At 32.1% G+C, this 13510-nt stretch overlaps 2 protein-coding genes across 5 annotated transcripts in view; both read left to right on the top strand.

Moving 5' to 3' along the window:
• LOC111705016 (organic cation transporter 1) overlaps positions 1 to 234 on the top strand; it is a 19396-nt gene extending 19162 nt beyond the window's left edge. For all 4 annotated transcript variants that reach the window (XM_023477446.1, XM_023477445.1, XM_023477444.1 and 1 more), the window contains one exon: positions 147 to 234. In XM_023477446.1, coding sequence (XP_023333214.1) covers positions 147 to 201 — 55 coding nt within the window. In that variant the 3' untranslated portion in view covers positions 202 to 234. The remainder of the gene's footprint in view (positions 1 to 146) is intronic.
• Positions 235 to 11899: 11665 nt separating this feature from the next.
• Positions 11900 to 13307, top strand: LOC111705030 (cuticle protein 19). Its single transcript, XM_023477459.1, has 2 exons — positions 11900 to 12000; positions 12614 to 13307. Exons 1-2 carry the CDS (start codon positions 11992 to 11994, stop codon positions 12971 to 12973), a joined length of 369 nt encoding a protein of 122 aa, XP_023333227.1. The 5' UTR covers positions 11900 to 11991; the 3' UTR covers positions 12974 to 13307.
• The last annotated feature ends 203 nt before the right edge of the window (positions 13308 to 13510 follow it).

The following is a 13510-nucleotide window of genomic DNA, read 5'->3' as shown; positions in this document are numbered from 1 at the left end:
TACAGTAAAATATATCTGATGTCAAATGTTTTAATACATCAGATAGATTTTACTGTACATTGAGTAAATTGGATTGTCAAGCAATTTTCTTTATATTAAAACACGACATTTTGACATTCGATTTAAATTAAAAACGTTTTTTTTAGATTTGGTAGAAGATGGTCTCATGTCTTTTGTATGGTGGTAGCCACAAGTAAATAATATTTTTCATTTTTTATGGGTCAATTTCAAGAGTTTCTTTATTAAAGGCTTGTTTGCTTATTAGGAAATCAGACAAATTATCTTATTTCAAATTTTTAAAGAAATAATCGATCAGCCTATATGCCTGTAGTGCATGAAGGCAAATAGTTCATTTAATAAAAACTTTATTTTTATAATGCGTTTTTTCTTGTATTTTAATTATGCAAAGTTTAACTAAACAAAAGTTTTACTTAATACAATTTTAAAATGTTGGAACCTTTACAAGTTTTTGTTTAAGTATAAGTCCGAAAACCTTAAAGATTCCAGAAAAACGAACAAAGTCAGTTTTTAAAAAATCTAAAATATGAACAATTCCTTTACAACGTACCAAAAATTACATTTTTTACAACAATCAGTCCTAAGCATATTTCCTTTAACTTTTTTTGAGGAAATGAGCTACATTTTCTGCAATAAAATATTAAATTTCTTTATTATTAGTTGGGGGCAAAATGTAATTTGGGGATCGAGAAAACCAGCTTTTTTGAGAATTATAGGTTAAAGGTTAAGAATATGACATTAAGTATATTAATAAAATCTATAATATCAAAATAAAATAAAATATTTAGAAACTTTTCTAAGAGATATTAGCGTAAAGAATAAGAATTTAACTTTTCGAAGGTAGTCTTATAAACACTACGTGGCTAGTCTTCATTATCTTATAGAATAATTTGAGTTTAAAAAATATATAAGTATAAAAAGGATAAACACTTTTATAATTGGAGATTTTAACTTAAAAATTAAGATTTAAATCACTCTAGAATCAGTTTTTGATTTTATAAATTACACAAATATCTCTTCAAGATTAAAAAAAATATTAAGTGTCTTAAACGATACAAGGATAAACGCAGTTAAATCCTTGGATGCAGTGTACAACGCATTTATATATAAAGGTATGTTCAAACAGGATTTATTACAACCCTCCATGCAAAGATGGCAATACCCGATTCACTATAGTACCCATAAAAGATATGTCTGATAATTTAAAAAAGAATTATTTTCAATTATGGGCTCTCTACAAATTAGTTACTTTCACAATTCTGCTGCAATTGGATTTATCACAGTTAGACATGTTTCAACCTAGAAAAACGACAATATATTACACAATACACATATTTAAATAAATACAGGTTACAAGGGTACCGTTGTGAATCAGGCATTGTCATCTTTGCATGGAGGGTCATAGAAATTACGCTAACAGTCCCTGTCAAGGGATTGATCAACGATTTGAAAATACAGATTTTCTATTGAAGAAACTCCTCTTTTTGAAGACATATATAATTAAAAGTTTTGTATTTGTTTTGCAAATGTAAATTTTCAAAATCCAAATTAAAGTTTTAAAATTGACAAGATTAAAAAACACCATATATATAAAATATTAACAAATGACAGTTGGTCGACAGTAAGTATCTTATTTTATCTGATAAAAATTTCCATATGTTACATCCTTTTTCTGTTCGTGGAACAACAATACTTCTGTAATTAAGTATTTTAACAAGCAATTTTAATCTGAAAATAAACCGGAAACCTATTGTTTAGGGACACTTGATGCAGATTATTGAACATTGCTGCCCTATAAACCCAAAAACCTAAAAATACTAAAGCTTTTACATAGGTTTACGCAATTTTAGGTAATTTCAAATACCAAAACATGCGCAAATTCAATTATTTCATTTGAGCCATATTCTGAAATGAATGTTAAGAAGTAAAGAATTTGCGCATTTTTTGGTATTAGAATTGTAACTTTTCATTGTACACAACAAAGCGTTTATATGATTAACTCTGGCTCTGGTTCTGTTTTAAAATCCTGTTAGTTCTGAATATTTTTATTCAACTTTTAAATCATAAAGGAGCACAAACAAATTGTATCACCACAAAACATCAAAACAAATCTTATCAGCGACAAAACTTATTATCACAGAACTAATCAAAGTAACTCATCTAACAACAATGTGTTTTGTGGTGAATAAGTTTAGTAAAGATATGTTTTGTATTTGCTCCAATTTTACAGAGCCTGTTGCTCAAATCACTTACTTTTCTCTAATTAAACCAAAAGAAAAGAACGAAATTATAATATAGTCTTAAAGGGACAGACCGGCTATTTAAGGTAGTTAAAATGAGTATGCAGTGTTATAGACACATTCTTTAGGATTCATTTGAGACATATTAAACTTTTTAAAGACCTGTAAATCCCGAGTTTGAGCGCAAAGTCGACGTTCGAAGTTGTACTTTTGGGTGGCTTCGTTTTCCGAATAGTCTTTTTTTTAATTATTAAATAACAACGACAAAAAATGTAAACAAAATTCTACATTAAACTAATTAATTGTTTTGTAATCTTATTCAATTATTACTTTCTATAATCTCTCTTTAATCACTAAGATTTTCTGCAGATTATCTGGAATTTTTATTAAAAAGACGACATTTTAAGAATTTGAAGAAATTTGCGAACAAATTCAGAGAAAATAAGAAGTTCAATATAATGATGAAAAAAGAAATAATTAATTCTAACTACGATTTATTGACAATTTTCTTTTGAGAAATATTTTCCTAACCACTTAATAAGTTTACTATAGAATTTTTACTATATTTTTCGTTGTCGTTATTTAATAATTAAAAAAATCCGATTCTGAAAACATCCTCACCCAAATTCATGATTTTGAACGTCGTCTTTGCACTCAAACTCAGTATTACTATTTATACATCGTGGAAACGTTTTATATGTCTCAAATGAATCCTAGAGAATTTGTCCACAACATTGCATACTCAGTTTAATTTCCTTACAAAGCCGGTCTGTCCCTTTAATCAAATGGTATTGTTCTATTGATATGTTTGTATGTCTGCAAATCTCAAATGAAGCCTCATCAAATGAATTATTTTCCTATTTTAGAAAGGTGTTTATTTAGCGTTCAGCATACATCTGTGTCACAGTTTCGTGCATATTATAGTAAGTAATCATCTATTTATTTTTAAATGATTTAGTGCTTAACTTTTTCATTTCAAATCTTCTTCCACTGTTTAAAGCTCCCTTCAACCCCTGGCAGGGTATACCATTATCCATTCAGGGTATCGAATAAAGATTAAATACAATTATATCGAGTCTTAAATCTTACTTTTTTCCAATGTGGAGTAAGTCGAGTGCTGAGTTTTAAAGATGATATAATATAAGCCTGAAGGATTTCCATTAAGTTGAGTGCTGAGTTTTAAAGATGATATAATATAAGCCTGAAGGATTTCCATTAAGTTGAGTGCTGAGTTTTAAAGATGATATAATATAAGCCTGAAGGATTTCCATTAAGTTGAGTGCTGAGTTTTAAAGATGATATAATATAAGCCTGAAGGATTTCCATTAAGTTGAGTGCTGAGTTTTAAAGATGATATAATATAAGCCTGAAGGATTTCCATTAAGTTGAGTGCTGAGTTTTAAAGATGATATAATATAAGCCTGAAGGATTTCCATTAAGTTGAGTGCTGAGTTTTAAAGATGATATAATATAAGCCTGAAGGATTTCCATTAAGTTGAGTGCTGAGTTTTAAAGATGATATAATATAAGCCTGAAGGATTTCCATTAAGTTGAGTGCTGAGTTTTAAAGATGATATAATATAAGCCTGAAGGATTTCCATTAAGTTGAGTGCTGAGTTTTAAAGATGATATAATATAAGCCTGAAGGATTTCCATNGACCAATACTTTTTGAGTTATGTAAAAAAAACTACAGAGGGGGGTCAAATTCCCCCCCCCCCCAGCAGGAATAGGGTTAAGTTCCCATTAACAGACTTCAGAATTTTGTTGCTATTCATCCACTAGAACTTTTAGTCCCCTATATGGTCCCTACATAGTAAGTCTGTTTAGTCCTTAGCAGTGTGCAGTTCCTGAAAGTAATTTGTGACGATAGATTAATAACATTACAGAAAGAACACTAGATGTCGTCTTTATAGGGTTTTCCACTGCAAACTTGACAGAAGGAGAAGGTCAAATTCAAGCTATATTTCTGGTCTGACTTTGTGACCTCGTAGATCCTTTTGTTAGGATTTTAGGAACAAGTACGAGAACAGTCAACATATTCGTTTACATGTTTAAAATTAACTATCTTTCGTCTATCCATAATCCATATAGTCATTCTGTAATGAGCCTCTGCCCTTGTGTGCTAGTAAGGGGCTACCCTAGTTCTCTTATAACCTGCAAACGTCATAATCGTCCGATATAATAAACTAATTATGACTTTCTCTCAGTTGAAAAATAAAATAAAATAACAAATTCTATGAGAAATGGCGCGCGAAGCGACAAAGAAAAATGTATTTTTTGTGTAAGTGGGCAAAATTTGATAAAAGATGGTCCACAATCATGATAAATGAGGGGGTGGGGGAGAAGGGGCAAAATATGTTGAGGGGGGAATCGGATTTACCCCCCTTCTCTAGTTGCGGAAAAGGATATGAAAAACAATCTAAAAAGAATCAAGATTAGACATGAAAGAAAATAAAAAAAATAAAAAAGAATAAGAATAAGATTCTATAAAAAGAAGAAATGCTGTAATTGCGTACAAGGAATACGTCCGGTATATTTGGCAATATTTCCGTTACGCATAAACTGCGTATAATTGGTAAGCAAGCTAGGCAATCCCTCGTGTGACTACTGCGTACAGGCTTCGCTAATTCCTAGCTGAGCTTATATATTTGACATTAATATATTTGATATTAAAGGGAGTCCCTAAAATATATTTGACATTAATATATTTGATATTAAAGGGAGTCCCTAAAATATATTTGACATTAATATATTTGATATTAAAGGGAGTCCCTAAAATATGTTTGACATTAATATATTTGATATTAAAGGGAGTCCCTAAAATATATTTGACATTAATATATTTGATATTAAAGGGAGTCCCTAAAATATATTTGACATTAATATATTTGATATTAAAGGGAGTCCCTAAAATATATTTGACATTAATATATNAACAATACCCTTCAAAGCTTTGTCTGATCAAGTATTGCATTAAATATTCATGTTTCCCATTTTGAAAACTGATTATTTTTATTTGTGGTTTCTCTACAAAAGTGACTCATGCATTTCTTGCTTCAGAAACGATGGAGAAATGAAACTAGGTCATAAAGGTACACTCTATAAATGGAAGGTCACTTGAAATTACGCAAGTATAATTACATCATATAATGATAAATACCTTAAATTCTCACTTTTACCCTTTTCTAAAAAAGATTCAGTAAAAAAGCTGTAGCCAATACTGCTTCCAGTGTAAAAATATATTTAATTTCATTATTTATCCTATGAAAATATAGATATTTTTTGGAAACGTTTCCATCTCTATTTTTCACCCCTTGAAGAGTGCACACCAGAGTATTGAGAGGGAATGTATGATGAGTCCACTTAAGAAAATTACACAAATAATTTATTAACACTTGTATATGATCGAATAGTTTACCTGTAGTCTGTATAATGTTAAACAGGTATAAATATTTTTTCAAAAAAAGGATTTTTAAGGTGGGGCACAGTGTTGCCAAAGGTGAGCACTAAAAGGTACCTCCCCCCCCCCCTACACAAATGCTAACGTGCGCCACCGGAGAAAGATTTTTTTCCGATTGAAAAGTGTTAGATTAAAAAAATCCGCGACTTATTAAAACTAATTTGTCCGATCTAGAAACAACATTGATCAGAAGAAGGATTTATGAGTTTGTAAATTGAATGTCGCTTTTTAGAGGGTTACTTACAATTAAATAAACAGTCCCTTTTACGACAACTTTAAACTTTAATAGTTTCTATTTTTTTCGAGGAATTTGTCTGTTTTTATAACAGTGTTTTAACCATTAAAATTCATGGCGTACACTAGGGGAAAAACGGAATGCCGCGCTGATAAAAGGCGAATTATAAAATTGTCAAATATTCCAATGTTTGTATGAAGTCTGTGTTTGAACAAAGATAAAAGAATACAGAACACAATATTTAAATAAAAAAATATTTAAATTTATAAAATAGTTAAACTTTAAATTTTATTCTTTTCTCAAGCTGAGCAGAACCAGCAGCCATTATACTTGGCCTTTCTTACACAGCTAATACTTCCTACATAGTGGTTTGAGTACTCTCTACAACAGGGGGTAGGAGTACTCTCACTAACAGGGAGGTAGGAGTACTCTCTATAACAGTGGGGTAGGAGTACTCTCTACAACAGGGGGTAGGAGTACTCTCTATAACAGGGAGGTAGTAGTACTCTCTATAACAGTGAAGTAGGAGTACTCTCTACAACAGGGGGGTAGGAGTACTTTATATAACAGGAGGTAGGAGTACTCTCTACAACAAGGGGGTAGGAGTACTCTCACTAACAGGAGGTAGGAGTACTCTCTACAACAGGGGTTAGGAGTACTCTCTATAACAGGGAGAAAGGAGTACTCTCTACAACGGGGGGTAGGAGTACTCTCTACAACAGGGGGTAGGAGTACTCTCTATAACAGGGGGTAGGAGTACTCTCTACAACAGGGGGTAGGAGTACTCTCTACAACAAGTGGGGGGGAGGAGTACTNCCCCCCCCCCCCAGAAAAAGTCCTCAGAGAATAGCTATAGGGTTAAGACGCATGTGCATAAACCAATTTTTCATGGCCAGTTAAAAAAAAAATTAGACCGATAACTTTAATAACTGAAAAAATTCCTAAAAAAGGATTAAAAAATGAAAAAAAATTTTTTTTTTGTTTTTAACAAATATCGAAGTGTGACACATGTTTCTACTTGCATTATTCAAGGGCTTTTCAAAAATATAGTTTTTAGAACTGTCTGTCTGTCTGTCTGTTAAGTTACAAAAAAGTTATGGGCTATTTTAGATATTTTTTTCACAGATCGGACTTTTTTCCGCCATGTAGTAATAGTGTCAAAAATAAGAGGGTTAGGAGAAAAAAACTAAAGGGGGAGGGAGCGCCCCCCCCCCGGCCTGTTTAGGGTTAAAGTTTGCAGCACGTTGTACATTGTTAGTAATCGATGTTTGTAAATAAAAAACCCATTTATTCATTTGAACTGCGTTCTAATTAAATAGATAGCATGTTTAGCTTAATTGTGTGATATAGTTAACGATGTAGGAATTTTAATTATGTATATTGATTTAACTTGTAACCTATAAACCTCGTATACAAATAAGTTAGAACTCCGCTTTGATTACAGTGAAGAGTAATTGTATCCCGTTGAGTATTCGGGTTGAGATCATACCTCGCTTAGGGTAGAGATCGAGTAAGGGCTCGATAAATAGCCAATAGCTTGTTGATAGATACGCTTGTTTCCCCGTGTGGCATTTAGAGCCTGAGTAATAGCTAGACTGATAAGCTATGCTTGTGTCTCTTTGTGGTATTTAGAGCCTGAGTAGTAGCGAGATTGATAAGCTATGCTTGTGTCTCTTTGTGGTATTTAGAGCCAGAGTAATAGCTAGACTGATAAGCTATGCTTGTGTCCCTTTGTGGTATTTAGAGCCTGAGAAGTAGCGAGATTGATAAGCTACGCTTGCGTCCCTGTGCGGTATTAGAGCCAGGTGGCTTGTGTCCTAGTTGACTTGGAGAGCGGATTGACTGTGCCTGGACTGATACAGTTTGATACAGGGTGGTCGGAGTTCTCCCTACAAGGTGGTAGGAGTAATCTCTAAAGGGTCGTGGGATTACTCTCTACATGGTGGTAGGAGTACTCTCTACAGGGTGGTAGGAGTACTCTCTGCAGGGTGGTAGGAGAACGCTCTACAGGGTGGTAGGAGTACTCCCTAGAGGGTGGTGTGGAAGGAGTACTCCCTACAAAGGCTGTATAGAGTATAGTACTCCCTACAGAGTCGCAGGAGTTCACTCTTCAGAGGGGGTAGAAGTACCCCTACTGCAAAGACAAATTAAACAACTGTTTAGTTTAAAATAATGCTTTTATCATTATTAAAATCTAATTTATGGAGTGCACGGTAGCGTGAAATAGTTCCTGTTATATTCAACTTTATATATATATAATTACATTTTTCAAAACCTAGAAATTATGCAAAATTTGTTGTTTTTGTAATCAGAATGGAATGTTCATTTAGTTAACGGCATTTACCGGGGTTTTGTTAATTATCGTTGTTAAATAATCTCAATCTCAACACGTGAACGGAAAATTTTCAACAATTGTTACTGGTTTTACTCATTAACGGTCATTAACATTATTCATGTCGCAAAGCGCCGAAAAAAAAATTGTTAACAGTTAAAAATCATTAACGTCGTTACTGTTTTTACAAAAAATCCGTTCCGTTTTCGTTTTCAACCATTAATCTTTTTTTAAAACGGCTAATCCATTTCGTTAACGGTTTAAAAATTAACGTTTTTTGCAGGTCGTTACCGGACTCTTCCGTAAATTTTCGAAAACCTCCTGTTCCGTTAACGGAACTTTGCCCAGTCCTAGATATACATTACTTTATGTATATATCTATATCTATATAAATAAAGTTGTAATTTCTGTTTGTCTGTCTGTCCGATCATAACTAGGGAACCCCTGGACAAATTTGTCTCAAATTTAGATGAGGAATCTTGGGAGAACCACGAGAATGTTTTTAGGTTAGTTTGGAAATTCTAAGTTAAGTGGATCGACTTTAATCGGTAAAATAGTTATAACTTACGACAAAGCGCGGGTATTCGGCGGGACTAGTTATGACCCCTCTGTGCAAAGCTGGGTTCCTGCAACTTTACAAGGTAGTTTTTATACTTCATTACCGACCATTAACATATCAAAAATATAATTTAGGACGTTAGATGTTGAAACCACACATTAATCTTTAATTATAGAATCATTTACAAAATATGAACATACTTTAATTTAAATAGTTTCATATTTCAAAACTTCCTAAATTTAGTTCAGAACATTTGTATCCATTCTTATCATAAATTTTCATAGTCAAACAAAAATTCAGATTTTTTCATTAAAATCGGGAAAAAAAACTTTTTTAGTATTTTTAGTATTTTTAGTATTGTGATTTTAAATTCATGACCACTAGGGTATCCCAAAATTTGGCAAAATTAACAGTGGCAAATCAAATTCTTTATCTTGCACTTTTAAAGGTTCATTGGTTGTTTCAGGTCTTTCAAGTGTTTTACGTTAAAATAAAAAAAAAACATATTTTCTAAATTATTATAATTTTGATGAAAACGTGTCTAAACCCTGAGTTTAGGGCAAAGACTTTCCAACTCTGGAATATTCTGATATTTGTCTGGGTGTCTGTTTGTTTATTTGTATCCAATAAACGTCAAAACGGCTGAACCGATCGCGCCCAAATTTTGTGTGGGATTTCACGTGTGCCCTGGGAAGACTATAGATGATCAAAATTAAAAAATTTGCCTCCAACAAAATTCGATTTTGATTAAATTTGAAAATCCACGAAAAATCTGCGAACTTTTTTTTTACAATGTATACAAAGAGAAAATGAATAGAAGATGTTTGTTAACATTAACTATAGAGAAATGGGTAAAGATTAGATCATGGCGCCTGACCCCCAAGCATTTTAGGATTATAACATTAAATTTCTATAGAATTATTTTTAAACAATTGATTAGAAACATTATTTTCCCTTTCACATTCGAATATTTAGTTGACCTTATTCTTATAATTTTGGATTTAGTGTAAAAAGTAATAATAATAAGTATAACAATAACACGTCCTGTATTGTATATATATACATATACTTATACCTATATATATATATATATAGGTATATACTAGGCTTTCAGAGTTTTAGGGCACTTTGCTTTGCATTCCTGTTTAAATTGGTGGATTTTAAAAAAATAATTGATGTCAACATTATGTTCCAGGATAAATTGTTCATTAACCAATCCATCCGAAAACCTTCTATGAAGTAATATATCGATATAGCTGTCAGAGTTGAGACATTGATAGTTTGTGAGATCCGAGTTGAGACATTGATAGTTTATGAGATCTTGTCAGAGTTGAGACATTGATAGTTTGTGAGATCTTGTCCGAGTTGGCACATTGATAGTTTGTGAGATCTTGTCAGAGTTGAGACATTGATAGTTTATGAGATCGTGTCAGAGTTGAGACATTGATAGTTTGTGAGACCCGAGTTGAGACATTGATAGTTTATGAGACCCGAGTTGAGACATTGATAGTTTATGAGATCTTTTCCGAGTTGGGACAAATTGATAGTTTATGAGATCTTTAACTACACGGACAAGTAGAGAAACAGATAAACAGACAAGTAGAGAAACACATAAATAGCCAAGTAGAGAAACAGATAAACAGAAAAGAAGAGAAACAGATAAATAGGCAAGTAGAGCAACAGATAAACATAAAATTAGAGAAACAGATAAACAGAATAATAGAGAAACAGATAAACAGACTAATAGAGAAACAGATAGACAGACTAATAGAGAAACAGATAAACAGACTAATAGAGAAACAGATAAACAGACTAATAGAGAAACAGATAAACAGACTAATAGAGAAACAGATAAACATAAAGATAGAGAAACAGATAAACAAACTAATAGAGAAACAGATAAACATAAAATTAGAGAAATAGATAAACATACTAATAGAGAAACAGATAAACAGACTAATAGAGAAACAGATAAACATAAAATTAGAGAAACATTTAAACAGACTAATAGAGAAACAGATAAACATAAAATTAGAGAAACAGATAAACATACTAAAAGAGAAAGAGGTAAACATAGAATTAGAGAAACAGATATACAGACTAATAGAGAAACAGATAAACATAAAATTAGAGAAATAGATAAACAGACAAATAGAGAAACAGATAAACAGACTAATAGAGAAACAGATAAACAGACTAATAGAGAAACAGATAAACACAAAATTAGAGAAACAGATAAACATAAAATTAGAGAAACAGATTAACAGACTAATAGTGAAACAGATAAACAGACTAATAGAGAAACAGATAAACATAAAATTAAAGAAACAGTTAAACAGACTAATAGAGAAACAGATAAACTGACTAATAGAGAAACAGATAAACATAAAGATAGAGAAACAGATAAACATAAAATTAGAGAAATAGATAAACAGACTAATAGAGAAACAGATAAACAGACTAATAGAGAAACAGATAAACATAAAATTAGAGAAACAGATAAGCAAACAAATAGAGAAACAGATAAACAGACACATAGAAAAACAGATAAACAGACTAATAGAGAAACAGATAAGCACAAAATTAGAGAAACAGATAAACAGACTAATAGAGAAAAAGATAAACAAACTAATAGAGAAACAGATAAACAGACTAATAGAGAAACAGATAAACATAAATTTAGAGAAACAGATAAACAGACTAATAGAGAAACAGGTAAACATAAAATTTGAGAAACAGTTACACAAACAGAATTAGATAAACAAACTAGGCAAGCTAAAAAAAGATAAGCAAACAAGGAATCAGAACGCATTAGAGCTTTAAACTGTAAATATTAAAAAAAGTCAGCAATCTCATAAATATAAAAAATGAACATATAGACTGTTGTGAATAAGGAAAATAGTATTATAAACCTAATCTTGAATCTGGAGATATTGATCTAAAACCAGGAATCCCGGAAACCCTTGTAGACAGGTTTAGGAAGTGTAAGTACTAGTTTAAACTATTGCTCTAAGAGAGTTGAGCGTGTGTGTTGCCGGTATCGTATTTACGACACAGAGATAGATAGATAGATAGAAGATAGGACACAGTTTGGTATATAAAGAGTATGGTGAGGGGGGAGAATCAGTACTTCATAAACACTCAACATGTACAAGGTACAACAATCATACTTTTAAACATTTAAAATACCTTTTTTCTAAATTTAAAAAAAATCTTTAAAAAAATGTTGGTAGTGCTAGAACTTAAATTATAAACTTATGACATATATTTTGACAAGCCATTTTGTCGTCTACTATATTCCTTTCGCCAAAAGTTTGTAAATTGTAATGCATTTATAAAATATTTCAGTTATACCAATTAAAAATTGAATATCCTAATTTGAATTAGAGATGTAACAAAGACTACAAATATTGATTAGTTTTCTGATAACTACTGTCATATCACATTCCCAAATTAATTAAATATATTTGACAGGATTTAAGTTATAAACTCTGATTTACTAATCCCTATGTCTTTGCAATCCAATGTTGTAAACCAAGAATATTTCAAACTATGAGTTCTGATAAAAATTAAATATCAAAGGTTTACACCATCTGGTTGCAAAAATATAGGGATCAAAAAATTTGAGTTTGTGGCAAAGGCTTATTTTCCTTAGACATGAACTAACTAAAGTTTGTTTTCTTCAGAGCATAATTTGTTATGGACAACAGTTTTTCTTTTCATTTGTATTTTTTATTAAAATATGTATTTATTTTTTTCTATTTTCAGCTTCTCGTCGCCTCTGCTCTGCTCGCCCTTGTGGCTGCTGATGGACCCCCTGCCTATGGACCACCCGCTCCATACAAGGAGGAGAAGCTTGCTCCCCAACCCTTCGCCTACGAGTATGGAGTCAATGACGACTACAGCAAGGCCAACTTCAAGAAGACCGAGACCCAGGATGCCTCCGGAAACGTTGCCGGATCTTTCGTGATCGCTCTTCCCGACGGTAGGATCCAGACCACCACCTACACCGCCGATCACTACAACGGATTCATCGCCGATGTTACCTACGAGGGAACCCCCGTCTACCCCCCAGAGCCCGCTGGTGGATACGGTCACGCTGCCCCCAAGGCTGGATACCATGCATAAGTTCCAACTATACATACTGATATAGAAACCAATTTCCTGCGTTCATACCTTTATCCTTTCTGCCTTCCTACCTTCCTACCTTCCTGCCTTTATTCCTTTATCCTTTATTTCTACTACTGCTAGGCTTCCTGTCTAGATAGACTCAACACATCCTGTCTTCCTGCTGCTTCCATGACAGAAATGTCACAACTTTTAACCTGGTGAGCAAATTAGGAACTACAAAAGGTTCGCCTTGGTTCCTTTTCTGCTTTCTTCTTCTATATTTCTCCTCTATAGAGGATTGTTTATGTTTGGATCTTACCTTATTATTTATTTAAATATAACAGTAAACAAACGACCTTGTTTTATTTGAAAATAGTTGCAATTTAAACATATGTAATAGAAGTATCAATAATATTTTGTTCGTAAAGTCAATCCAACCGAAAGCTTTTTTAAAAATACGAACATTTTTATTTAAATGACAAACAGAATGGTATAAGTGTACAAATTCGAGAGAGATTACTAACATACTGTTCAAAATTTTGAACAAAATATTTG

Source organism: Eurytemora carolleeae, unplaced genomic scaffold (genome assembly GCF_000591075.1).
Source record: "Eurytemora carolleeae unplaced genomic scaffold, Eaff_2.0 scaffold542, whole genome shotgun sequence".
NCBI classification, from domain to species: Eukaryota; Metazoa; Arthropoda; class Copepoda; order Calanoida; family Temoridae; genus Eurytemora; species Eurytemora carolleeae.
Note: the sequence above shows the minus strand (reverse complement) of the source record. Positions and strands in the feature narration are given on the sequence as shown.